The 26,091-nt window shown below is 46.4% G+C and overlaps 1 protein-coding gene across 3 annotated transcripts in view; it reads right to left on the bottom strand.

Annotated features, from left to right (window-relative positions):
• Window positions 1–4,906: 4,906 nt before the first annotated feature.
• The window catches only part of plxna4 (plexin A4), a 123,542-nt gene continuing 102,357 nt past the window's right edge, over window positions 4,907–26,091 (bottom strand). For all 3 annotated transcript variants that reach the window (XM_061761598.1, XM_061761600.1, XM_061761601.1), the window contains 20 exons: window positions 24,265–24,416; window positions 24,064–24,187; window positions 23,748–23,884; window positions 22,821–22,988; window positions 22,579–22,672; window positions 21,704–21,943; window positions 21,470–21,616; window positions 20,671–20,905; window positions 20,447–20,589; window positions 19,306–19,574; window positions 17,277–17,343; window positions 16,728–16,874; window positions 16,453–16,612; window positions 14,867–14,970; window positions 14,183–14,282; window positions 13,021–13,211; window positions 11,124–11,293; window positions 9,582–9,794; window positions 8,153–8,303; window positions 4,907–7,530 (listed from right to left, as the gene is read on the bottom strand). In XM_061761598.1, coding sequence (XP_061617582.1) covers window positions 7,435–7,530; window positions 8,153–8,303; window positions 9,582–9,794; window positions 11,124–11,293; window positions 13,021–13,211; window positions 14,183–14,282; window positions 14,867–14,970; window positions 16,453–16,612; window positions 16,728–16,874; window positions 17,277–17,343; window positions 19,306–19,574; window positions 20,447–20,589; window positions 20,671–20,905; window positions 21,470–21,616; window positions 21,704–21,943; window positions 22,579–22,672; window positions 22,821–22,988; window positions 23,748–23,884; window positions 24,064–24,187; window positions 24,265–24,416 — 3,108 coding nt within the window. In that variant the 3' untranslated portion in view covers window positions 4,907–7,434. The remainder of the gene's footprint in view (window positions 7,531–8,152; window positions 8,304–9,581; window positions 9,795–11,123; window positions 11,294–13,020; window positions 13,212–14,182; window positions 14,283–14,866; window positions 14,971–16,452; window positions 16,613–16,727; window positions 16,875–17,276; window positions 17,344–19,305; window positions 19,575–20,446; window positions 20,590–20,670; window positions 20,906–21,469; window positions 21,617–21,703; window positions 21,944–22,578; window positions 22,673–22,820; window positions 22,989–23,747; window positions 23,885–24,063; window positions 24,188–24,264; window positions 24,417–26,091) is intronic.

Raw genomic sequence — 26,091 nt, 5'->3', positions numbered from 1 at the left:
ACAGACCGATACAAACTCTACGTCACCACAGACGCTGCACCGATGCGCCTGTCGATCTCCCGTTCCATTTTTTCCTTCACTCGTGAGCAACACCACGAGATACTTTAACTCCTCCACTTGGGCCAGGAACGTTTTCCTGTATTTTCAATCATCGCACGGCTCTTTGGAGCCGTGCTTTGTCTGGTCCCTCACCTAGGATCTGTTTGCCATTGGTGACCACACCAGAGGCATAAAGCCCCAGACAACTTCGCTCCGAGGATCATTGGGACGCACAAATCCCTCCAGTACGATAAGGTGACAGCTCAAGGACATGCAACTGAGAATGTGTAAGTGTGCATACCCTCTTGTAAGTGGGATGTGGCTATGTTCACAATTAACCAATCACATTTAAACTCATGTAAAATGGAAGTAATACCTACAAAACATGTAGGGAAATGTGTTATGGTCCGATGAATGATTTTTGGTTTTGTTTTTGTAAAATAAAAAAACCTGGCATTTGAAGAGGGGAGTGTCGACTTTATAAAACTTTGTAGGCCCTAGCGTCCGGCGTACTGAAGTTCCAGGACGTCTTCATAGGGATGCGCATGTTATTAAGCGACACACGCGATCAATAGTGCTACGACGTGCACTTTCCTGCACTGTCAAAGTTCCTGAAGCCGCACGTGCCCCTCCCCCGGGCGCTCCCTCATGCCCATCAGATAGATTCCGGATCACCCTTGCTTGCTGACCACGCACTAAATTATTCAGTTGAAAATAAGTCCGCATTAAAAATGCAATGACCCGTCAGAGAAGCTCACCGGTGAGCAAAACTGCAGCGCTTAACATGTACGAATTGATTCTCGGGAATTTTTTATTATTATTTTATTAAGTGTGCCTCTCTGTTGATTAAGTGGGCGTCCAGATGAAAGTTACATTTTGAGACTACAGATACAGTTAGAAAAGTTGAAAAAGTTTATGCGGCAGTAATGCATGCATCAGCGAGTATCATTTATGAAAGCGAGGTGCCGGTCTACTTTGATTTTGCTGACTCTGAACTTTTCCAGCACCCTTGAAAAGGTGGGGGCTGCGCAGCATCCTATTATCATCCGGCTTTAATGGCCTTCACCCTTGGCCACAACCCGGAGACGATTCCTCTGGGCACGCAGGTCAAAGTTTGTATAATATTAGCGTGGAAAGCAGAACTATAGGAAGGCAAGGTTTGACTTGAATTATTCACTGGTGTTACTGCCTCTTTTTGAGCGAGGGCGCCAAAGTCACGACTTTGCTCTTCCTCGTTGATGCGGCGGCTGTTGTTGTTGCTCAATGTGTAAAGCAACAGGAGTTGTCCTGAACCCGACGTATAGGATCAACGAGGGGCGGGGGGTGTTCGAGAGGCAGGACACGTAGCCGTGGATGCTAAATTAGAGAAAGGACAGCACAAGTGCAACCAAGAAACAATAAAAGTGGCTGGCCTTTAAGGAGGAAGGAGAAAAAAGAAAAAAAAAAAAAAACCGGGAGAGCTACTTTTCATCCTTTGTCAGCTCTTTTTTGGTTTAGCACTAAGGACTGTTGACCCCGGCGGGAAGGACAAACGACTTGACTAGTTATTGGACGAAAAGGTCTTCTGACGTCTAACCCCGCTTGGCCAATCCAGGGTCCGGATTCTTAGATCAATAAACCGCTCGCGTGGTGTGCTGCCCAGAGAAGATGGAGGATGGATGGTGGTTGATGACGGATGATTCTGTCTGCAACTGCACGACTAGCACTTACCAGCTTACCTGGCTTGGTCTAAGGCCTGAAAACCTCTTCAACGCTAAAACTAGTGGGCAAGATTGGGCCAATAATAGCTCCGTTCCTTAAATCTGGCCCATAGAGCATTTACATTCTCAAACTCATTTGCAGACTAGCCTAAATAATTATTAGCTGGAAACTGGAACCAAATTTTTAAAAAACAACATTGTCTGCTTTTGCATTTGAACTCTTCACTTGTTGCGTTAATTTTGCCCTTTTTGTATATTCATTTTTAAAATGTCTAATTAAATAATTAGTTGATTCATTGTAAAAAAAGAAAATAAAAAACCTATTTAAATTTAAATTTTTTAAACGTCCATCCATTTTCTGTACCGCTTATCCTCACGCGGTTCGCGGGCGTGCTGGAGCCTATGCCTTTAACAAATTTATTTACAATTGAGGTCAATAAATACACAACTTAAACATTTGAATGAATGAATTGATGCATATTATTCAGTTAAATAATTGGTTAATTGATTTCTTGTAAATAAAATTAAAACAAATAGTAAAATAAACAATTTCACATACAGAGCATACCGTTTATTTGATAATTGTTAAATTACAATTGAAATATAATATTTTATGTACAAATTGGTGAATTAATTTGAAGAAATTCATTAAAAAACTATTTAAAATGTTTTTAATTAAATTAAACTATTAATTTCAACCTATTATTTGCTTTAAAGTTTGCCCGTCCCTGCTTTCGATTCTTGAGACAGAAGATCCATACGCGCATTCAGCATCTGCACGGCAGCCAATTAGATCAGCTCGTGCTCACGCGGCACAGTGTTGCCATGGCGCCGGCACGACTGCGGCGATCCCGTGTTTGGCAGGTGTTGAAACAACTATCCGTGGCACAATACGGGCAGACAGGGGCCCAATTATCTCGGTCAAAACAATCAGCATGTGTGAAAAGACGTGACGCCGCACCTGCGACACGGCTTTTTATATCAAAGTGTGCCGCTTTTCGCTCCGACGAGCATCTCACTTGTTCATCCTCATCTCCTGCTTTCATCCTGCTCACTTTGTTGCTTCCTTGGTGGTCACATTTCCATTCAAGTTGTTCAAAAGGTTCTGTAGCCACATCTTTATTTTATTTTTTTGCTTCAATTCAATGGACAATATGCTGCTCCTTCTGGTGTATGGATATAAATGGAAACGTTTCGGCTCTTCAGTAAGCGGTGGTAATAATAATTCTTCGCAGAGGACAAAGAATATTTGCCCCTGAGTGTTGCTATATTGTCTGTCTACGTAAGTTGCTCCATCGTTTGTGTTTAAATATCAAAGGCAAAGCTTCATGGTAGTATTACATACGCAATATGGGGCTCTCTTTGTTTGACAGCTACGAGAGACAAACAGCTTGAAGCCTCTTTTTTTTTTGGAAATATTGTTTACTATAGAAAAAAAATCGTAAGTCGGGTCACTCAAGGCACTGCTTTTTAAATTTTCCGATATTTAAGTGCAGTGTTAATATTCAACCCGTGTATAATGTTAAAGTGGCTGACAAGAATAGTAAATATACTTTTTTAGGACTAAAACGTCAGCCTCATCTTTGAACACTTAGGCCCACTATGCTATTGTATTTTAATGTTGGTCACGACGGTGGTACCTAAAGAGTTCAATATTTTTGGAGGTGGAAAAACTAAGAAGCTCCACATTATACCCATCCCTAATACTGTCAACAGTTTCATTTTTTGTAGCTTTCATATTTTTTGCACACGTTTTCCCTGTGTTGTTTTCCCCTCGCCTTCATTAGCATCCATTTGCTGCAGTGCAGTTTCTATTGACAACCGGCGCAGCTCGCTGAATGCCAGCAAAACGTGGGCCTGAGTCTCTGGAATGAAAACGCCGCTCTCGCGGTGAAGTCCGCTCCCTCGGCTGGGTACGCTTTCATTTTGCTCATGTTTTTTTTTTTTTGGTTTGTTTCTTCTTACCACGATATTCTGCTGACATTCAACAGAAATAACCGTGCCACTTTTAGCCCTGTTAAAAGTGCAACGAGCATCCCTCCCTGACATCAGCCCTCGGGGGGAGAAGGACTTACAGGGAGGGATGCCGCAGCAGCTACCCGGGAGCCAAGCGGATGGGCGTGAGAGCGTACCTGCAAAACCCTTGGCTGCCGCATCAAAGCGCCCGACGGATGTTCTGTGGACGCGCTTTACCGACGTTCCAAGAATTTCTCCCGCTTGCCGCCCGGCTGCCGATCACCTCACTGTGGGCATCTGTTGGTTACAACTCCAAGGACTGCTTTAAAATGTTAAGGAGAAGATCGACTCCAAGTTCACAAAGGAAGCACAAACCTTAGTTAATGTGACTAAATTCTTTCTCTCGACTTATCTTTGGATGGCCTGAAAACAATATACAAGTGTCATTATTACTATAAAATGCTAAAATGAAACTTACTAGTAATAAGTGCTAGACGGATAGAGCTTCACTTATGCTGGCGACCAATTATTAGATGTCGTCATGGTCTCAGCGTGATGAACCGTCGATGAACTGTGGAAACAGCAATTTGAACCCAATCAGGAACTTTATTGGTTCAACTCTAACTGTTGTTGTGAATTTTGTCTTTCAGCACGTCGTTCAAATGTTTGCACAAGGTCTCATTAAGTTCACCTGTAAATGTTACATTTTAGATACATACTGAAATGTCAACTTTTTGTGAATGGTATTGTCAAACAAACCAACAACAACAACAAAAAACATGCATGTATGCATGAAGCCTTAATAATCTGTCAAAGCATGATTTTCAGGTCTTTCAATTGAGTTAATTAAGAGTATTCTGAAGGGCTCCAGTCCATGAGTGTGCAACCGAGCTTGTACTAGTTAAGACGCTAATTGGTAGCTTACCTTGGCGGTTCAACTGTCGCGCAATGTCTCCCCAGTCAAGTAAACGAGGCGTCTTTTGCCATAACTCAACCAACACGGAGTTTGTTTTTGTTTTCTGTCCATATTTTCGCCTCGAGCTCCTTGTCGTTTGCTGCTGATGATGGCCGCTGTGACGGCGTGTGGTGGTGGGGTGACGTCATTGCCACGCTGTCTCCCTATTGGTAATAGTTTGGCTTGGGTGCCCCTCAAATATTTGGATGAACCTAATGTTGGGTATTGTATTTTTAAAAAAACAACAACAAGATCCTTGGTTTCTTAATAAAGTTTATTCTATATTACAAATAGTATTTTGTTCTGGACTGCAAAATAGGAATGCATTATATTTACATACACAGGTATACAATTAATTATAACAAAGTTAGAGAAGCTCACCTTCTATCCCCCCGGGCTATTTTGATCTCTTGATAAGATACTCTTTATCTTTCAAATACGGTCTTGTAAAAGTCTGTTTTTCGCGTGTAACACCTGCTATAATACTGAGCTAGGAGGACATCCGTACTTGAGTTCCTACAAAATGTTACAAGGTGGAAACTTTATCTTTGCTGTCACTCAGTGGCGCGTATGTACACATGGCTGGTAGGGCTTCGACACACAGTGTTTATTCAGCTTCGCTACATGAAGGACACGGCTAATTTAGAAGTCTACCCACTTACTCCGACCTGCTCCATCTCCATGTCTTTTGATATGTTTAACAGCCAGCGTGACCGGCGGACGCACACCCTGTGAGCGGCTTCGGGCTGCAGAACGTGATGGATGGACGGCGTAACATATGCAACGAGACTAGTCCAAACCAGTTCATCGGCAGCTCCGTTTTCATCTGAATGGGTCAAAATGCGAGGGTACAGTGGGCGGAGGTGCCTTGAGATACAAGTGACCTAACTTCCGAGTTTTTTGAGATACAAACGGTGGTTCGGCCGGCTTTGGCTTGCGACCAAAAAAAAACGAAAACAAAAAAAACGCATAGCTTGAATCTGTTAGCTTAATGCTAACACATAACGGGCTAATTAATAGCATCGATTCATCGCTCTGTTATATTAGTATTTGAACAAAAACGGTGAAGCGATATAACCATACCCACAGGCATATATGCTTTATCCTCTGCATAGAACGACTAATATTAGTCACTTTCTGAGGAATCTCTATGTATAGCAGTGTCTTTATCATACTGCCCCCAGGTGGCCGAGGTGCGCACACCAGAATGAGCAGCACGATGTCCATTGAATTGAAGCAAAAAGTCTTCTTCACATTCGACTTGATTCTGTCATTGCTGTATATTTCTATAAAGTAAGTTAGAAACATTTTTCTTGTTCTTTTGTGGTCACGGAACTAATTCAACTCACGTCTCAAGGCACCACTGCATACGAATCGTCATCAAGTTCTGCAGCGTCAACCGGATAAAGGTTCCACCTTTAACTTCGATAACGCTATCTGCTTTTGCCCTCTCTCTCCAGTCTTTCAAGCAAAACAAAGTTAAACAAACACATCCACATCATCATCGCAAGGCTTAGAGTTCTTATTTTTCTTTTTTTTTTTTTCCCCTTAAATAAGTTTTTCTTAAATGGTTTTACATGCGCTTAAAAAGCCAATAAAGGTGGACCGAGGGCGGCCTTTGCACATTCACATCACCACATGGGGCACGTTGTCAAGGCAAAAAGAAAGGGCAGAGCTTCACAGGATACAAGTGCTCTCTTTCACTCTCTCAGATCCAACAAGTCTTCAGTTCATTGGCTCGCTCCATCGTTCTGTATTTATTTACTTATTTGTTTTTTTTCCCCAGAGGCGCGAAGACAACGCCAGCGCCTCAGCAGCTACACTCCAGCCGGCGTCCACCTTGAAGGCTTGTGCAAAACAGGAAAGAAAGGTGTGGAAAAGCAAGGAGCCACGGAGCATCTCCACAAACTGAGGTCAGAAAAGTAGCACACAGGTTCCAGTCACAAGTTTTTTTTTGTTGTTTTTTTTTTTTAAAAGTCCATTTAGTATTTTTTCTTTTTATTTGTATTTTTTGTTGTTGTTGTTGTCCGTGTTCCTCTGTGGCACTTGACAAATACATCTTTTTGTGTTGAAAATGTCAAGCTCCTTTGGTTTTTAGGCTGACCAACTTTGTATGTCTACACGTCCCAGGACACTGTTGAGTGTGTGTGTGTGTGTGTGTGTGTGTGTGTGTGCGTGTGTGCTCTCACACCACATACACAAGTTGTCATCTTTGTGTGCTTCTTACAGAGGAGCCCGCTCGGGTCACGCGGGGCTTCGCGGAGGAGAAAGTTTTTCGCCGGATGGAAGCTAATGCAAGTAAAAGTGTGCTAATGTCGGGGTTGTGGGAGTACAGGGGGCTCTGCAGCAACGTCAGCGCCCTCCTCAGCCCTTAACCTCTAAAATCTTATCTGCAAATCCAGCTACAAGGGAGAGAAAACCAAACAAAACATTTGCATTGATCCAAGTCAGGCGCAGTCTTTTCACTGGAGAAGATATCTCGAACCGCCGTCCATTTGTCATTCTCCTCGCAGTTTGAAAGAATTTGACCTGTCGGTAAATTCTCGAAGGCAACCTAAAAATGTATTTTTTTTCTGTGTCTGTATGCAGCAGTGGATGAGGGACAAAAACAATTCAATCGAAGGAAGCAGGAATGAAAGAAAAACCAAAAGAGGAACAGGTTTTCGCTCAGGCACGGCTCGGTTTCGGACAAGAGTGTGGACGGTGGCGGGCGGGCAGGCGAAGGAAGGAAGAGGGGGGCAGGGGATGCGTCTTCTTCCCAGTGCACCCTGGGAAATGCGGTCCTCAGCTCTCCAGCGTCATGAAGGCCACCACCTGCTCCAGCTTGAAGGCCAGCCTCTGCTTCCTGGCCGCGTCGTCCTGCTCCAGTGCACAGACAATCTGACACACAAACACACACAAAGTGACTCAAATGTTCCCCCATTCTGTTCTATTGCCTGTCGTTGTTCTCGCCCCTGCTACAGCTTGGATTTTTGGATCTTGGACAGTTGAATACAGTCAAGCAGACAAATGAAAAAGAATATTTTTTATTTTTTTTGCAGAGGATGAATGTACTGAATGAACTGCGAGTAATAGCTGTGAGTGAGTAGTAGCCTGTCTGTGGCAGTTCCCATTCTGTGTTAGCATTAATCAAAAATGTCTGAATGACTGCTCGTATCCTGTAAAATACCATTTTGTATATTAGCATTAAGCTAGCAGACAGATGAAAATATATGGTTTGTTTGAACAGTTGTGTTTCAATATAGATTGTTTAATTCTGATATTGTAATTTTTGTTTTGTTTTATGTGTCAGTTTTACAGTAAACGTCAACTGGGATGAATAAACCGCTTAAAGCATGCACTCTGTGCCTCTTTGGTGGAGAACTGGGCGAGAGAGGGACAATATGAATACTTTAAGAAGCGTCATTTAACGCGTTGAAAGCTTGTGGGAGGGCTAAAACTATAAATGTTTTTATTATGGTCGGTCTCTATCGCAGATTTTCAGCATGCGAAGCGCACAAACCTCCTCAGTGTATTTGCCCACGTAGGAGTAGATCTCACTCAGCGAGCTCATGCTGTTGAACTCGTTCATGTGCATGCGCGATTGTTCGGCCAAGTAGGCGTTCATGTCCTGGTCGCTGATGGCTGGCATCTTGCTGATGTCTGAGTAGTACCTGCAAACACACACAACATGGAGGGTTTCAACCTTGAACGGTGCAGCGCACGCTCACACTCGGTTAGAGTCAGCAGCAGCTGTGTTGCATCCATCAGCAATGTTAATTAAAGCTGCCTATTTGCATATTGAAATCCCGCAGCCCCATCCAACTGGAGGACAAGCGCGCTGCTTTTTTTTTTTGGGGCCGGGCGCATCGGGGCTACAGTGCCGCCAGACACTCGACTTGACGGGAAGGCGGGTGGCCGTTGTTGGGGACCTTCGCACGCGGGTCGCTCACACTAAACACGGGCGTGTTGTTAGTATGCACTGTGGCGTGTTGCTTGCGCTAAAATGTTCTTGATAGTGAAAGTATTATGTGACGTATACTATGGCGTGATGAAAAGTAAAAGAAGATGCCCTTCTTCCTTTCCTCCACATTGTTCTTGTTGAAGCAACAATTACGACCCTGCAACATGCATCCTGTTTTACATACTGAACGACTAATATATTGCAGCAATAATTTTTCCATTGGATAACCGACAAGCGTTTTTTTCTATGAAACCATTTAACGACAACGTTCCACTTTTAATTCAAACAAAGGGCCGTAAAAAGTACGATGCGCAAAAGTGCTGACCCGTACGCCGGTGCACTTGTAAACAAAAGACTTTAATGGCCGCCACGACGCATTCTTCTGGTGGAGCCCATCAAATCGGGCCATCAAATTTGCGGAAAGTGTCATCGTGTCTGCAACCCGCCTCACTTGCCGTCCCTAAATTAATGACACCAACATCCTGGAGCTACTTGAAACCTTTGCAGCGAGTTATCGTCCGACTACTTCCTCTCTAACTCCTAACCTCCTCAACTAGCGGCCCTCTGGCGTCGTGACTGTTGAATCAGCATCCTCGCACCTGCACGCACGTATCAGTAAATCACTTTACTGGCAGGCCGCGGGAACGCAACACACACATGACTAACGAGGGCACTGCCGAGCTTTAAGCCGCGCGCATACGTCCGCCGCCGCCTGCTTCCAAAAGCTGCCGACGCATGAATATCGCACGCTGCGTCGCCATCTTTTATTCACGGGCCTATTCACTGAGCATCCTCAGACAAGTCAATGTAATATAAGTCTCATTTGGACAAATGACTGCAGGTACATTCTCTGTCTCATACACACACTCGAAAGTTCTCACATCCATTTCCACTACGTGTTAAACGGCTCATAGATGACAATCTCTCAAAGGGTCGGATTGAGACGCAATCAAAACGCGGATGGCCGCAGCGTCGGGCCTGAGCTCACCTCTCCACCCAGCTCTTGTAGCTGGGGATGTCCTTGGCATACAGCAGCTTGTTGGAGGGCGAGTCCTTCCCAAGGCGGTGCTCCGAGGTGGAGCAGGAGTCCATGAAAGTCTGGGCCACCACAGACAGGCAGGCGTCGGTGATGCTGCTCTTGTGGATGTCGAACACGAACTGAGGGTTCTTGATCACGTTCACCCAGAAACGCAGAGGTAGGCTGTTGGGGCAAAGGACGGGGAAAAAAAAAAATCAAGACACTCCTATACTGTAGTCCAGCACCTGCAGCAGACCGAGGAGTCGAAAGAACACAAGACCAGAAGATTACAATTCATGTATTTGTAATCTTTGTCTCCTATTTTGTGCCTGTCCAGCAATAATAAAGACATACAACGGCCATTTACTCACAAGGCTCGTTTGGCGCAAAATGAATCACGATCGGGTCATCTGCATCACTACATCTTCACAATCGTTGGCACTTTCGGCTGACGTGGCAAAAACCCAAACAGTGCGGCTGATCGAGGAAATGCAATCACGGAAAGAAAAAGAAAAAAAAGGAACCACCGCATCCACGCCCACAAAGCTATTAAGATGGACAATCTAGCACAAGAGGATTTGGACCACAGGAAGTAAAAGTCTGCATTATGACTTGAAAATTAATCGAAGCAAAGAATCTAGAGGGATTAGGTGCGGGGGGATCAGAGGGATATTTAGGCTGCCGCTAAGCCGGCCCAGCTGCCCCGTTCTTTGAGTTCTTTCAAACGATTCTGCGTGTTCAAAAGAAGCGACGTAACAACACCCACGCATCATCAACTGTGCGGAGAATCGCAAATTCGTCCGCGGTTATTTCACGCTGGGTAAATTCTCGAGATATTAGATGGCAGTCATCTGTACACTTAGTTTAAATATCAGCTGCCCGGATCAAATTCCGAATGAATAAATGAACGTCTCGTAATATAAACGTGGGTTCAATCGAATGAATGCAACATGAAATTAGTATTTGCTTACTTCCTGGGCCTGGCTCACAATATTATGTAATATTTAGAGCAAGGAATATAGCTGTGCTACAAAATCGACGTTTTAATATGATGTCGAGTAATACACCGTGTAGTATGACATGTAGTAAGACATCAATTGTCGTATGATATAACTTACGATGCATCGTAACACGTCTGTGGAAATCTCAATAATGCTTTGACAATACGGGTTTTGTCATTCATATACATGTGAGTGAAGCATGCTGGGATCTTTGGCAAAGGGTCACGAGGCTAATAAGATATTAGCGTGTGTTGAACTCCCACTGAGTCCACTTGCCGTTTGTCATTATTTCCCCTCCTTCACAGCTCAGTTAACCCCTCGCCGCCCTCCAGTTCATCAGCACATTTTAGGATTAATCGCACATTTGGAGACCGTGGAGATTTCCGCAGGGAGTTCCGGCCCGAAAATGTGTGCCAATGGTGATTGTTGGCAGCTTGCCTCTAAGATGGCTGAAGGCTATTAAGGCCCGTGGTGACACTGGCCAAAATACAGCAACCGCATTTCCACTCACCAGTTGCTCTTCCATGTGTGCCGCACGTGCGGGTCGTGGATGTTGTGCTTGTCGGCCTGCTCGTCCAGGAAGTCAAACATGTACTTGATGGCGAGCGGCAGGGCGCTTCCTCGGTGCGCCGTGCTGAAGATGGTCTCGAAGAGGTCGTCCACAAACTTCTGCAGCGTGCCCTGTTACAGAAAAGACTGTGACACAGCTTGCATAATTGAGAATGACCGATGACGTGTCGATTGACTTTTCACAACGGCTCGCATCTTCTAAACCTCTTCACGTAGCCGGATTAGCTCCCGCACACACGGCACCGTTGACCCTCATTTGATTTAATGTCGGCGACTTGACAGGAAGAGGAAGAAAAGGCACAAAGACGGTGCTGGAATCAAATCCTCTTGTGGAATGAGCAGGAATGAGCTGGTGGGATGCAACGAACGGACAGAGGTTTCCTAATAGGAATGAGGTGCGGGCAAATAATCCAATTTGGGCTGGAGTGTCAATGCGAATCAGAGGAAGGACACGATCCTGTTTGCCGGGAAATCACAGCGATGAGGAGTGACGCGCTACATTTACTCAAGCAACATTTGGGATAAATTGTACTCGAATGCACTGTACTTTTTACTTTGACTTGAGTACTTTTGTGAAGAAGAATCGATACTCGGACTCCGTTACAATGATCGACATGCCGCTCGCTACTTTTACGCATGCACGCGCGCACACACACAAAACTATCACTTAGTCTGGTCAGCAAACAGCTTCTTCTTTCAGTCATTTAAGTGAACAAATAAGATAATGTTTCTGTAAGGCCCTATGCATGTGCTGTTGTTAAACTATTATATAAAAAGATAATTTGACATTCATGGTCTGATTTTCAAAATTGAAATCAGAAATTACTCACGAGTTACCCTTTACTTACTTGATTAAATATTTGGAGGACTAGTTTTTACTTTTACTGGAGTCATTATTCTAAAGTAACTACTTTTACTTGAGTACAATATTTGGCTACTCTTCCCACCTCTGGCCAATCATAACTGTCATTTTAATGCGGCCCTCATTCCTGAATGCTTTCTCCCCCCCCCAACATGTGGATAGAACCGTATCTCACTGGAACAAGCCCACGGGCCCTTTTTGCCAGACTACTATCTGACAAGCGGATATGACGTATAGCGAGCGTGTAGCACCGAAGCAATGACATTTCACGTCCTCCATCTCGAGAGCGTACGTCGGCAGACATCACCGCCGGCTGCTCTTGTTTCCCCCGACGGCGGCAAAACATGCGCTCGCTATTACAGCGCCAGCACCAGGTGCCGTACATGTCGAAAATAAGCAGAGATAAAACAAAAGCTATCACTCGCTATCTCTTATGCGTTTCTTTTTTTTTTTTTTTGGTATGTTTATACCCTTTGACAAGTATATCACAAGCGTGGCGAACAAACACACAAAATACTCCCATAAATGATCCACTGAGAACTAAAAGTGGGCTCACTCCATTTTGTCATTTTGCCGCAGAATGCAAAAACTGAACGCCTAAAGTAGGGTGTTCAAAAATTTTAAGACGGACTGAACATAGGCCCATCAACCGTATCGTTTCTCGTGCTTCAGCCCGTTCAAAGCGACTCACATTATTGTTTTTTCCACTGCAGAAAAACCTCAAACAGCCTCTAATCTCGAGCTCTTCTGATAGGCGCCTTGTCAACGCCCAAGTCGAGAGAGGAGAAAAACAAACAAAACTACTAAACTATCGACTTTCACTCTCATCTCGCCTCCTCGAGGGAGGAGAGCAAGAATACATTTGAATAATCCTCTCCAAAGAGATAATTCTTGCAAATAAATATGCAAATGAGGGAGAGGCTTTTCCTGAGTCACGGGAACGCCGGACGGAGGTCAGGCCGAGCGGGAGGCTCACCTTGGTAGCCAGAAGTCTGGTCAGGTATATCTCGGAGACCATCTTGCTGCCGCGGTCGCCCTCCTTCTGGTCGCCGTGCTCGTGGTTCTTGACCAGGTGCCACACCTTGATGCCGCTCTCCAGGTCGGGCGTGATCATGGGCGTCCGTGAGCGCAGGCTGTCGGGGCTTCCCGTGTACTTGATCATGTTCTCTGTGAACGGAGAGGCGCAGAACGAAATGGAAAGCGTTTCTACACTGAAGCCAAAAAGCGTGACCCCCCCCCGCCCCCGGCCCTCTCGAAAAGTGGTTAAATCTTCATCTTTGCGGAGCTGACGAGACACCAGCTGACACAAAATCGAAGAGGGAAAATACGACGCGCCCACCCGGCGGACGGAGCGGGCCATGACATTTCCAAAACACACGGCTCACTGAATGTTGACACAGTGTGAGTGGAAATTGATCAGCGGCTTTTCGGGTGTAATCAATCGCTCCCTTGCCTCTCGGGAGCGATCGATTACACCCAAAAAGAGGGCTGGGATAGCTGCAGAAAGTCTGAGGGAGAAATCTGGGATTGGAACTATTGGGATCCCAGTGCTATTCCTCTGGTGTTTTCCAGCATCCTCGTATCTCTCCAGCAACACTCTCGATGCTGATTGGATGGCACTCGCGTTTGACGAAAGACAATCGCAGTATCCTCCCTGGCTTGTGTTATTTGGGCTTTGGCGATGGCAAAAGGGGAGGCTGCAAGGGCCAATACTGCGCCGAGCGTCCGCCGCCCCCTTTCATCAGCAGCTAACCAGAGCACTAATACACACTGCAAAAGGCCTGCGACACTCTGGCGACAGTCATGGAACACGTCGGGTAGAAACATCCCATCATAACTTGGAGGTGACGTGGATTTTGGCCTGTTTTACTGCCGCTTCCCCTGTTTTACTGAGTTTTTCCTTGCCTGGATCAGGAGGTCTAGACCAGAGATGATGTCGATTTTCTTGAACTGTGGGCCTGTAAAGCCCTTTGAGACTCTTTTGTGATTCTATATAAATAATTTTGACTTGCTTTTAATCAAGAAAAATAGCACTGTATTGTTTTGTACTGCTGGCAACTCAAATAACTCATATGTCAAGGTACCACTGTAATTTGTAGGAGCGCCCCCTGTTGTTTTGGCAGATGGAGCACACTCACCATATTTGCTGGCAGACGTTCGGGACACGGTGGAGTTGTTCACCGAGTTGTAGGCTGTTACTTGCTTGGGAACCAAGGCCATCACGGCGTTGTCGGGCACCTACGACGGAATTAATGTATAAACACTATGAATTATTGTCAGAATATGTGATTATACCTCTCCCTCGCATCCACACTGATGATTGAGAGTTTAGTGCAGGCCCATGTGACGTCTCTATTTAATAGTGATGTGCTCCTCTCGAGGATGAGAAGTGTGTGAGGACGCACGCAGTGTGTGACTGTGTGTGTGTAAATGTGTGAATCCATTTCAGTTCCCAGCTCATCCAAACTGGATTCAATTAACACAACTGGGATCCTGCACAAACACACGCGCGCGCGCACGCACGCACGCACGCAGTGTGAGAGCATTGTGAATAATGTGAGTAGCCGCACTGCAGGGTTAATTGAAGTGATCTCTATCATTGTTTGGCTGGATGGCACAGGGAATAAGCACCCGGGGCCTTTTTGTGCGCGCCAGATTATTAAGATCCTATCATTATTTCACTCAATCTGCAATGTTGATATCAAGTGAAAGCAGGGGAGGGGAACCGAGGGAGGCAGGTCTTTGTATTCCCGTGTCTCTGCAATCCTCAGACATGCTCCTATTATATATACGGTCAATGGGTCCAAAAAGGGAGGCGTTACCTGATAGTGGGCCAGCATGTTGAGTCTTTTCCAGTCGCCTTCGATCTTGGTGGTGACGTCCTCGTCCTGCAGGATCACACGCTGGCCCCGGCCTTGACGCCACTCTGAAAACCCAAACGCAGTACGATGACGAATGAGAAAACGTTCACTAAATCAACAGGTATGCAAGCTAAACCCCTCGTCCCCCAGTCCAATCATGGCGGGGGGAAAAAGAAATAAACCACTAATCATGGCGGTCTGTCTATGGAGGACTGAGCGGAATCAGCGGAATGTCCTGTTGTTGTTGTTGTTGTTCGTATTACATTTGAAATCGACACAGAAGATCTTCCCATCAAGATGGAAATGCGCGCCTGTCAACTGTCGAGTCCCAGTGAACCAAATGTGGCAAGGAAGAAGAATAGATGAATAGAACAAACTCAAGCGAGCAGAACAGTGGGATTACGCCAATTCAGGTATGGTGTGTAATGCGCGTGTGCCGTTTGTATAACCAACAAGTAGACTTCTGGGAAAGTGTTTTATTCTGCAGTTTGTGCAGTATTCTCACAATGACAAAAGGCACCGCCTTCCTTTGTTCTTGGCTCTGCAGGCGATCGCATCAGACGGAGACTTTCAAACAAACAGAAAAAAATCCTAATTCTTTAAAGGCAGACCAATGACCAATGTGTCTCAGGAGGGACTCCTCCACAATCCCATTATCCTTATCACGCCATACAATCACTGTGTGTGCGCATATGTGTAACTCTGCTTCGATTTGTTCCCGACGAAAGTTAAACAACAACGTCATGGCGATTGTTGTCGACCATGCTCGGGCAGCATTTGGTGCACCGGCGCAAGCCAGCTAAAAAAGGTTCACATATATGGACAGTTATGTAACTAATACTTGAAAGATGGAGCGCACTTTCTCCACAGAAAAACTCCAGAGCAGATGTACTCTTCTTCTATCGTTTTTTCCTTTATAACTCGAAATTAATTGATTTTAAACCCCATAAATGTAGCAAAGTTGAATATGAAGTTAGATATTTTGGCACCGAGTGCACGTCTGGATCTGTTACAGTTCATGAGAAACATAGGTATATGGTATAATAGGTATTTGTCCAGACTCAGGAGAGCAAAAAATGGGTTATGAGCCATAACTTTGACAATATTAATGTTTTAAAATATATATAAATGTATTCAAGTCCAAAGATAACATTTTGGTACCATAAGCATGTCTTTCGCTATGATAGTTTTTGAGACACAGCATGTGCATACCACTGAAGGTCCATGTGTGATGACAAAAAATGGGTTTATCAGTCATGATTTGGAAAATACTGTTTTTATGCTTCAAAAATATATTGAAACTGGCTATAAACTTAAGTATTGTGAGTGTTTAGGTCTGTAACTGTTACATTTCCGGAAATATGACATGCCAAATGAACTTTGAGTCAGAGAATTTCACATATTCAATGTGGGGGGAGATCATAAGTTACAATTATAAAACAGTTAAGTCCCTCAAAATATAAAAGCACAAGGGTGTAGAGTTAGGGTTTAACTATTGTGATGCTTGCAATTATCTGCTCTACAAGTAGGGGAGATGATAGTCATACCTAGGTCCATGTCGGAAGCTTTGAGCCGGTGCGAGTGCGGCACGTTCTTGTAGATGGCGTCCAGGATCTTCTCCTTCACCTGGCTGATGGTGTCGCAGTTGAGCGCCTTCACCTGGATCTCCGGGCTTTTCTCATTCTCCGGATGAATGCAGTTCACCACCTGAGGCGCCAATGACACACAGGCGCTAAGCTACCAGGAACCAAAATACATAACTCGATCCACACTGCGTGTGACATGGCCTTGCTGATCCCTTCCTCCTCCTCTTCCTCCTCACCAGCGTCTTGTAGTCGATCTGCTGCCTGATGAGCTTGTCCTCGCTGAGAGAGTAGCGCGCCTCTCCTGTGATGGAGTCGATAGGGCCCTTCTCCATCTGCTGCTTGATGGCGCAGAAGAGCGAGAAGAGCGGCTCGCCCGCGCACTCCTGCACAAAGGTTCGGATTCATCGCGTCAGTGGAGTTTCAAACGCGTCGTTCCTCGCAGGGGTTCGGCAATGTCGAGGTCATATTTGGGAAAGTAGATCATGTTTGAGACTCTGGCAGAATGGCACATGACCGGAGAGAGCCAATCACAATGAAGCGCTGGCTTCAGAAGGAGGACTTTTATATGACTTTGTCGATCAGTGTGCGGCGAGCATTTGACTATTTGCCACTGACTACTTCAATTTATGAGCTGGAAATAAGTGTTTGAGAGAGTACTGATGCGATAAAGTGAGAAAAATGTCCCCTTATAGCAACCGACAAAAACTTAATCAAGCAGAAGAGAGAAACAGTTTCAAGTTACACTGACGTAATTCAAATGATGATTCTGAAGTACTTTCTATTACCTTGAGAAACTTGTACAGGAGAAAGGTGAACCAGTTGGTCAGCATTTTCTCCGCCACAGACTCGGTCCTGCAAAGAGAGACACAACGCATAATAAACACGACGCATGCCTTCATTAATATTCAGCATCAACATCATTTATGATGCCTCTTGGTTACACAAACATCATTGTGGCGACGCAAAACGGAAAAAAAATCCTCGTGTCGGGGATTTGAATGCGATGCAAAGCAATTAAAAGGCTTGATTCGATCCCGCTGGATTGATGCGGGATCCCCGTAGGAACACTGGCCTCATTATCGAGCCCTTTTTGTTCCCCCGCTCACTGGACTGACACTCTATCCACGCACAATGGAAAGCCAATGAATATGTGTTTCCATCAGCGCCTGGCATCCGTGCTCCGACGGTGTGCGTCGAGCCTTTGTGAATGATCCTGTCTGAATGAATGACTGACGCATGCATAAAAACATCAGTGGCGCTGGCGAGGGCACATGCGAGGATTGGATATCTTTTTTTTTTTTTTTTTTTTTTTTTTGTGGCCAGCAGCAGGGGACTGCGGGTGCACACGCACATTGAAAGGCATCAATATTTCAGGATTAGCCTACATTGTGTGTCGCTATTGTCGGCACCTGCAGCCCACCCGCCCCCTGGACGCCCACTTGAAGGGGCTTCACACCGAAGAGGGAGGGAATGTGCCGTGCCAGTGGGCCGGCCTGGCACAACACCTGGGGGGATTTGCTTCCCACCTCTCGCCGCTGCGTCCCCTCCGCCGAACCCCACCCTCCTCTCGTACTGCGACAAGGTCACCGGGACCACGTTTGATCCTTTCTTTAATGCATCCTTGCCGGCCTGTTATCACACACGGCTCCAAATCCTCTCCATTTCCTCACGTTGCCCGTCTATCAAAGGCCTGAAAGGATTGTGGAGAAAGGATGGGGAGGAGTGCGAGGACGGACGCAAGGAAAATAGCAATTTTTCTTCCAGGAGGTACTCCCGTTTTTGTGAGTGCTGAAAAGGATGGTGTTGACTGTGTCACATGTTCCTGGCAGAGTTGGCACAGTCGCTTTGCTGATGCACGTTCTCCATCCCAGCGTAGTCCGCAGGCTGCAAATGACAGTGAGATGCTTCGTGTCCAAAAGAAATGACCTCCATTGCTTCTCCGAAACACAACGCAACCTTTGTCCGAAACGTTTCCCGTCCCAAACGCTCCGCACCGAAAACGAAGCCCACTAAGAGCCAGTGTCACGCTCTCAGTTTACCTCTTACCTTTGTAACCGTTTCAAACTCTTCATTGGACTTGAACTGCATGAGAAAAGGATGATAATTGTGGTGTAATTGTTGATTTTTGGGTATTTTGACTGAAGCGTGGCATACATATTATGAAGACACCAGGGAACTTTGATCATTTGCGGGAAAAGGTATACTGTAAGCCTCCTTTAAGCATGGCTGGTAGTGAAAATGACGCTTCAGGCGGCAAAACAAGGCCGACGTTTAACATCCAGTAAACAATACACAAAACTAAATTGCCGTGTGTGTGTGTGTGTGTGTACGTGTACATGCAGTGTGTCCAAATGGTGGGATGAAGAGTAGGAGGAGGAAGAGGAAGAGGAGATTGCGGCAGTGACTGCGACAGATGGTTGTGGAAGGCTCTCGTTAGTTAGCTTGCCTGGTGCTTGTACTTCAGCACAGGTTGAGATGGGACAGATGGAATGATGTGTGTGTGAGGACCACACACACACACACACACACACACACACATTAGGCACACATGCACACTCTTCTTGGCCGAGGAATCAGTGGGTAGCCGTGCTCAGATGCTGTGCCAGAGAGACCCTGTTCGCGCACTTTAAAGCATTGATTTAGCAATCAAGCAAGCAGGGACGGGGAGGAAGAGGAGGGTGGCAGAAATAAAGATGGTGACAGAAGTGGCACAAGCAAGTCATGCGGACAGGGTGAGGGAATAAGAAGAATTCCGAATAAGGAGGACATGGATGGAAGCAGACGAACATTTGTGTTGCTTGTTTCTCCATTTACCTGCGGAGCAAGAGCTTGGGGTGGTTCTTGCTCTCCAGGTTGCGCTCGATGAGGTCGGACAGAAGGTGCTTGAGCACGTCGGTGGCGTACTCCAGCTTGCTCTGCAGCACTGTCATGATGAGCGAGGCCACGTTGCCGCGGTCGCGCATGGAGAAGCCGCGCTGCGCCTCTAGCGTGCGGATGAAGCACAGCAGGTAGACCTTGTTGTTGATCAGCTGGCTGAACAGCTTCAGGCCCTTCTCCACCTGCTCCTGTCGGTAGCCTGGCACCTGTATCGCAAAAAACAACACAAAACACACACACACACACACACGTTACAAGGTTCTGTTCCTGCGGTGGCATCAAACCGTGTCGTGATGAACTACAACTGCTTTGGCGAGCGATATCATGGCCAGGTTCTTGAGCGGGGTTCCAAGTTTTGATGTGTTGAAACGGTGAGCCTCTCGAGAGTGCGTTTAGAGGCTTTGATGACGCCGCGTTAGCATCACCGTTTCAAAGTCGCTACACCTTCACGTTTCCTTCACCAGCGATTACCTACGCAGTTCGGTCTTTCAACGGCTGCCTTGTGGTGACGCGTTGCTGCCGTCAACTTGCGTATGACAAGTTTTGCCTTCCATTTTCATCGGCAAACATGCTTGCCATTTACGACATTTCCACAGGCTATCTGGAACATTACTGTATCCTTTGCATCACCTGGGCTATTTATGTCCCGCCTGTCGACACATCAATAACAATTAGGCGTGCGTCAAACACCTAAGAGAAGCCTTCTGCTTCTTCATTAGGTCGCCTCTCCACGCAGTTTGACATTTATACCAATTAAAGCCTAATTAATATTGCCTATTACTGGCAAATTCTCATCAAGGGACGAAGTGGCCAACCTTGAGGGCAGCGGAATGGGGGTCAATCATCGCCTTAATGGAACAAGACGACTCGCTCAATTATGGCTGTCAATCAATGTCACCGTCGGGGATAAATTAAAAGATATCTTTCTTTTACTTTTAGATGACCGACGACTTTTAATTAGATTTTAAAAACGGTGTGCCATACTCTTAGCAAGGTGGAGGTTATCAAAAACAACTGCGAAAGCATCAGAGCACTCAAACTCACCAAACATACCAGACATGCCACAGTTGAAGCATACCTCCAGGTCTCTGAGTACAGGATGCTCCTCGATTCCCGGGAACAGGACCCGCATGGTGTACGTTCTGTAGTCCAAGAAGGGGATCCCCGCGCCATCCAAGTCACTTGTCAACTCGTGGATGTCCGTCTGTAGCTCTGCAAAAGCTAATGGGAGAAAAAGGTGTGTGACGATCCAATGTCCGTGGATGGCGAGATGTTAAAGCCTTCTGAGAATGAGTTTCATACCCTCCTTGCACTCCAGTGCCACCCGCGACTCCAGGTTGTCCATCTGCATCTGCAGCCGCTTGAGCGTCAGGTCACTCTCGCGCGACTTGCGCTTGTAGGCAATGAGCACCATGACGATGGCGAGGAGCAGCAGGGCGCCGGCCGCCGCAATGCCGATGATGGCCGTGCTGCTGAGCGGGCTGTCCGACGTGATGTGGACCACGCCGGGCGAGAACTCAATTCCACCCACGCGAGCCTGAGGTCAGAACATGGGCGACTTACGACTGACAACGGTGACGTGTAAAAATATTTCATGCAGTTCACAACAGTTTCAAGTGACCAAAAGGTCGCTTGAAACATTAGGTAGTCTCTTGCCCTGCCTCAAACCCTGCCACACCCCCTGACATCTAGATTTTGGTCTGTTTTACTGCCGCTTCTCCTGTCTCATGAAAGGAACGATGCATCTCAGACTCTTTTTTTATTGGCTTTAGTGTGGCTGTCTAGACAAACAAACTACTTTACTGCTTCATAAGATTTCTCTGATTCGGTCCGAGACAGACATATTGATTCAAATCTATTGTGTGCAAACTTCTGCTTCTCTCATTGTTTCCTAGCAGTCTTGCCCAGGTGAAAACAGTAGGAAGCATATGGCCATAAATGGAGTCCTTATTGAGTTTCCCGCAGTCCAAATCCATACAGACGGCTCACTGGTTTGTCTTGTGGGCAGCAATGACAACCACACGGACAATCAGTCTGTCTGGAGACAAACAGAAGGCAACACTTGTCTGTTGCTGCGTGGATTTTCGCTGGTGTCACTCACCAGAACCTTGTGGCGGCCCGTCAGGTTGGGCGACTCACAGAGCAGCTGGCTGTCGGACACGGTCAGCATGCAGGGCTTCTCGCCGATGAGAACGGTGTAGTTCATCTTTCCGTTTCCGCTGCTGGTGGGTGGGAGGAAGTTCCGGCCCTACAGGGAAGCAAAAACAAAAACAAACAAAAAAACCTCTCTAGCCATGAAGAAAAGCAGCTGATAACATCTTGAGTGTGAATGTACCTTCAGTATGATGGGCGATCCGGGTTTAAGCTCCAGCACGCCGGACGTGCTGAGAGGCTCGAACTCGGGATTGGGATAGTAGATGAAGTTGGTGTTGTTGAGCGCCATGACGGCCTGCACGTCATCCAGCTTGAAGCCAAACTCGTCGGGCCTCTCTGGCGCCTCCTGCTGCTGGGCCAGACTGATGGGAAGCTCCGGGGCCTGACACTGCATGGATGTCGGGCTCAAGACCTGGCACAACTGGAGGCCACAAGATCGGAAGGACTCTTGACTTTCTCCTCGGCTTTCAGTTATTTATAAAATCTTGTTTTAAAAGCAAGACTGCTTTGTCTGATATGTCAGTCTCACGACAGCAGCCAGAAAAGGCCTCGCACAACATTGTTGAGACGCCAACAATAACCTTCAGCGTGAGGCCGCTCCGACTGGCGCCTGTCGCTTTAATTGGGTCCTTGAACGTCACACTGGACACATCAGGAAAAGGACTGCCAGATGTCCCTGTCATGTGTCCTTGCTCAAAGTTGACTGGATTATTTGTGTGTGTGTCGGAGACTTACACCACAAAGGCATGGTTGTGTGAGTTTGGAGTGGAAGAACTTGAATATGGAACCTTTAACCTTTATCCGTAAGGCTAAATACATAAGTCGTGTCGATTCTAGCATCTGCTTTTGTTCACTTATCTTCAAAAGAGACCTTTGGATGGGGTGAAGAAAAGGCTAGAAAGATTCTGATAAGGGACAATCTCTGTGGATATCATTGCCTCTGGATGGAAATGAATTTCATCACCCTCTATTCATTTCAATTCTCTGACTTTGCCCTTCTTTTGACCCATTTTACATCACCATGGCACCAGAGACAAGCGGTCCAAGTTGACTTACGTTGAGTGTTTCATGATTGTTGTATTTGGCTCTGATGAGCGGCGTCTGGATAATGTCCAGGTTGGTTCCTGTCACTGTCACCCGAGTGTGTCCGCTGCAAAAGGGAGAAAGAAAATGGTGGTTCACCACACTGTAGGACAGTGATGCTTCCCAACGCACCAGGTGGGTTGTTAACCCAAACTATTTGAGATCTGAAGTACAAGCGCTTCTGAAAAATACAATTTGGTTTCCTTGGTCCCGACCTGTAAATGCTCCATTCGGGTTCTATCTTGGTGATAGTGGGGTCCTCCACGTACTCAAAGCGCAGGTCCTTCTGGAGCTGGGCCTTGTCGATGCTCACCGACACCAACACGTTGCCGTAGCCGTTCAACGACGCGTGTGTGCGGCACGTCAGCCACAGGCCGTCGCGCCTGCGGCGGAAGAGCGAGGGGTGAGAAACTGTGTAACCAGGCCACATTTGAGGGTTAAGTCATGGTTGCTTAAATTATTGAACTGAATTGATGCTGCATTCCAGAAAACTGGGACCTTTTATGCCTCTCACTTGGAAAAGTTGGAGTTCAGTTCCATAACGTTCCATAGTTTCTTCATGGCGGCCATCCATGGAGAGGCACTAACTGGTTATACTAGACTACAATTGAACACAACTTAATTGTGTGGATATATTGCTATATCCTCCATATATTCAGTAAAAGCTTCCCATGGTAGTTAGCGTTGTTTTTATCCCAGTTTTCTCAAATACCGCATTAGCTTATCGGTGCGTCACTTCGCCAATAATAGTACGAATGCCTCGCAATGTTCTTTTCTGACCATATTTAGGGATGAGGGTGGATCTTAAGGGCACACATCTTGCTGTTGTCAATCACAGCGGAGACACGCCCTCAAGCACGGCCAGCCTTATCAGCTAATCGAGAGCATAACTTACAGAAGGAGCCTGGTGCTGTATTGAAGGAGACATGAAAGCGGTGATGGAAAACGGAAACTCATTAGGAGGATATTTATGGAGATCATAAATCCGGGGCGGCTCGTTTTGCCAATGACTTGAATATAATCTGATTTCTTGCGGCCCTGGAATGTCTGTGCAGCTCTTTTATATGACGCAGTGTGTGCCTTTAATTGACTGCCTAAGCGGGGAAGGTCAGGAAAGGGGCGCACGTCGGCAGACGACTAACTTGAGAAAGGTGCACGGCTGGTCCTTAAACATGATGGACACGTTGCTGCCGGCGTCCAGGTGGCTCCCTGTGATGCTGACCACTGTTCCCCCGGAGACGGGCCCTCTGCTTGGCTTGATGCTGTGGATCCTCGGAATCTGAAGAGAGAGAGAGAGAAGGCAGTTAAAAATAACATCCACACATCACACCTTTACAGTTTCACACATTAAGTAAAGAACCATGGCCTGGCTCGCAGCCACGGTCGCCATTAAATATGATATTGCTGCACAAAACCAAGACATTGTGGCAAAAAGCCAAACATTAATTGACCTCTTACCACAAAGTAGTAGTATTTGGACGACTTGGCCGTGAATTCCGGCCAGCACTCGCCGACGCCGACGCACACCTTAACGTTCCCCGTGTACTGACTCTTCTCGGCGCGGCCCATCTCGCACACGATCCTGTGGACGCAACGTTAGCGACACCTGCCATTTCAAATAGTCCTGGGGGTGGTCTGTCCTCAAGGCTGCCCACTCACTGCTCTGCCGGGATGTAGCCCTCTCGGATGGGCGTGCACTCCACCTCCGCCACCTTCACGTTGCCCTGGATCTCGTGGAACTCCAGGCCCAGGTTGTCGCCGCGAATGGTGACGAGGGTGCCGCCTTCCCTGGGACCCCGCAGAGGAGTAATCTGAACACAGAAAAGAGAAAGTCGTATTTTCGTATTTGAAACCCAGTCATGGGGACCTCCACATGCGTGTACTGCATGTACTGACAAAAGTATTATTTTCACCGCAACACAAGGTCTTCAATGATAAAGTCCTTAAAATCCTTCAAAAGGATTATTATCTAGTGAGTGAATCATCTCGACACTTTGACTGTAATTGACACTGACAGCAGTGCTACCGCTACCGGCAAGAACGTCTGGCTCTTGCTGTTGTTGGCTACGCACATTTGTGTCTTGACTAAAAAGGTTGAAACATTTGGTCATTTTGAAGTCTTTGCTTTCCTCTCGCCTTCTCCGCAGGTGTCACTCTGCTTCGTTTTCCTCCCAACTGCACCAACCAAGTTTTTTCTGCACATGTGCAGTAAGATGATGGAATTGTCCATTTTATGAGAAAGGAATAGTGAGCAGTTGAAACAATCAGATGAAGAATTTTCATGTGTTTTTAAGCGCATGAATGAAGACTAAAACAATGGCTTTATTCATCTGTTTTTGAGGGCCCCTGGATATCTTGTTTGCCTAATGGTAAGTGCGCCCATGTTGCAATTTTCTGTTCTTGTGTTATTAGAATGGGTGACGGGTTGAGACATAAAAGGATACTTGACAGCTTTGGGGGTCCACAACATTCCATGACTTGAGAAACGGGTGTCATCGTCTTTAGAACTGTACAGATGGACGGACCGCAACGACTTAGTTTCTAGCTTCGGGCTCATCTAACTCCCCCGCATGCATCCTAATGAGCTCCAGCTTTGTGGGAGAGGCATCATCCTTGCCACATTCCACGGCCCGGATTAACAAGACCCCCCGCTGAAGGCTATCTTTGCGCCCGATGGACAACGACACAGAACCGAGGCGCAGCGAGTGTCAAAAAGGGGAGTCAATGACGCGTCAATTCAAGTTGGGACGAGATAATTGAGCGTTCCATTGCGAGGTAAAGGCTTAATCGCTTTTTTCTTTTTGCTTTTCTTTCCTTGGTGTCTTTAGGGCTCCACTCTTGATTATGTCTTCTCGTTAGTGGTCCGGCCCCCCCCCCCCCCCCCCACTCCTTCCGCCAATGATGTGAAGACACATTCTGATTCATGCCGCAATAAAGGTTGATGCTTCATCGCTTTCACCAAATCTCCACGGAGGTCGCGGGTCAACACATCAGTCATTTCCATTCCGGCATGCCCGCCTTCCCTTTCGCTGGACCCGACATTCCACACGAGCATGCTTGGAGGGGATTGCTTCTAGCCTTTCCCCCTTATTGCTCTCATCAGAGTCTCTGGGACCCCGCTGCAGAGGACATTACTGGGCAATGACCACGAGATCTTCATCCCTTTCATCTGGACATCCTTCCATTTATTTTAACTCGTGTCCTCCCTCTCCACGGTGCTCGTGTCTTCTGCGGACCCGATAAGATGCCTTCCATGCCCATCAGCTGGACTTTTGGTTGTATCAGGGACAACGGAAGTGTGCTTAGGAGGTGCACCGTAATGATTTGCCCTTGATTTCAACCCTTTCTTTTCCTATTTTTATAACGTAAGTCCATGATTTGGATCGGATTTAAGTTGTAGTCACACAGCGAGCGAGTCAGTCAACTATTGACTCCAGCAAGGAAGGCACTGAAACCTTCAAACCATTTACTTCACGACTGTGATGG

Source organism: Phyllopteryx taeniolatus, chromosome 22 (genome assembly GCF_024500385.1).
Source record: "Phyllopteryx taeniolatus isolate TA_2022b chromosome 22, UOR_Ptae_1.2, whole genome shotgun sequence".
Taxonomy (NCBI): domain Eukaryota; kingdom Metazoa; phylum Chordata; class Actinopteri; order Syngnathiformes; family Syngnathidae; genus Phyllopteryx; species Phyllopteryx taeniolatus.
This window is presented reverse-complemented; position numbering and strand designations above follow the sequence as displayed.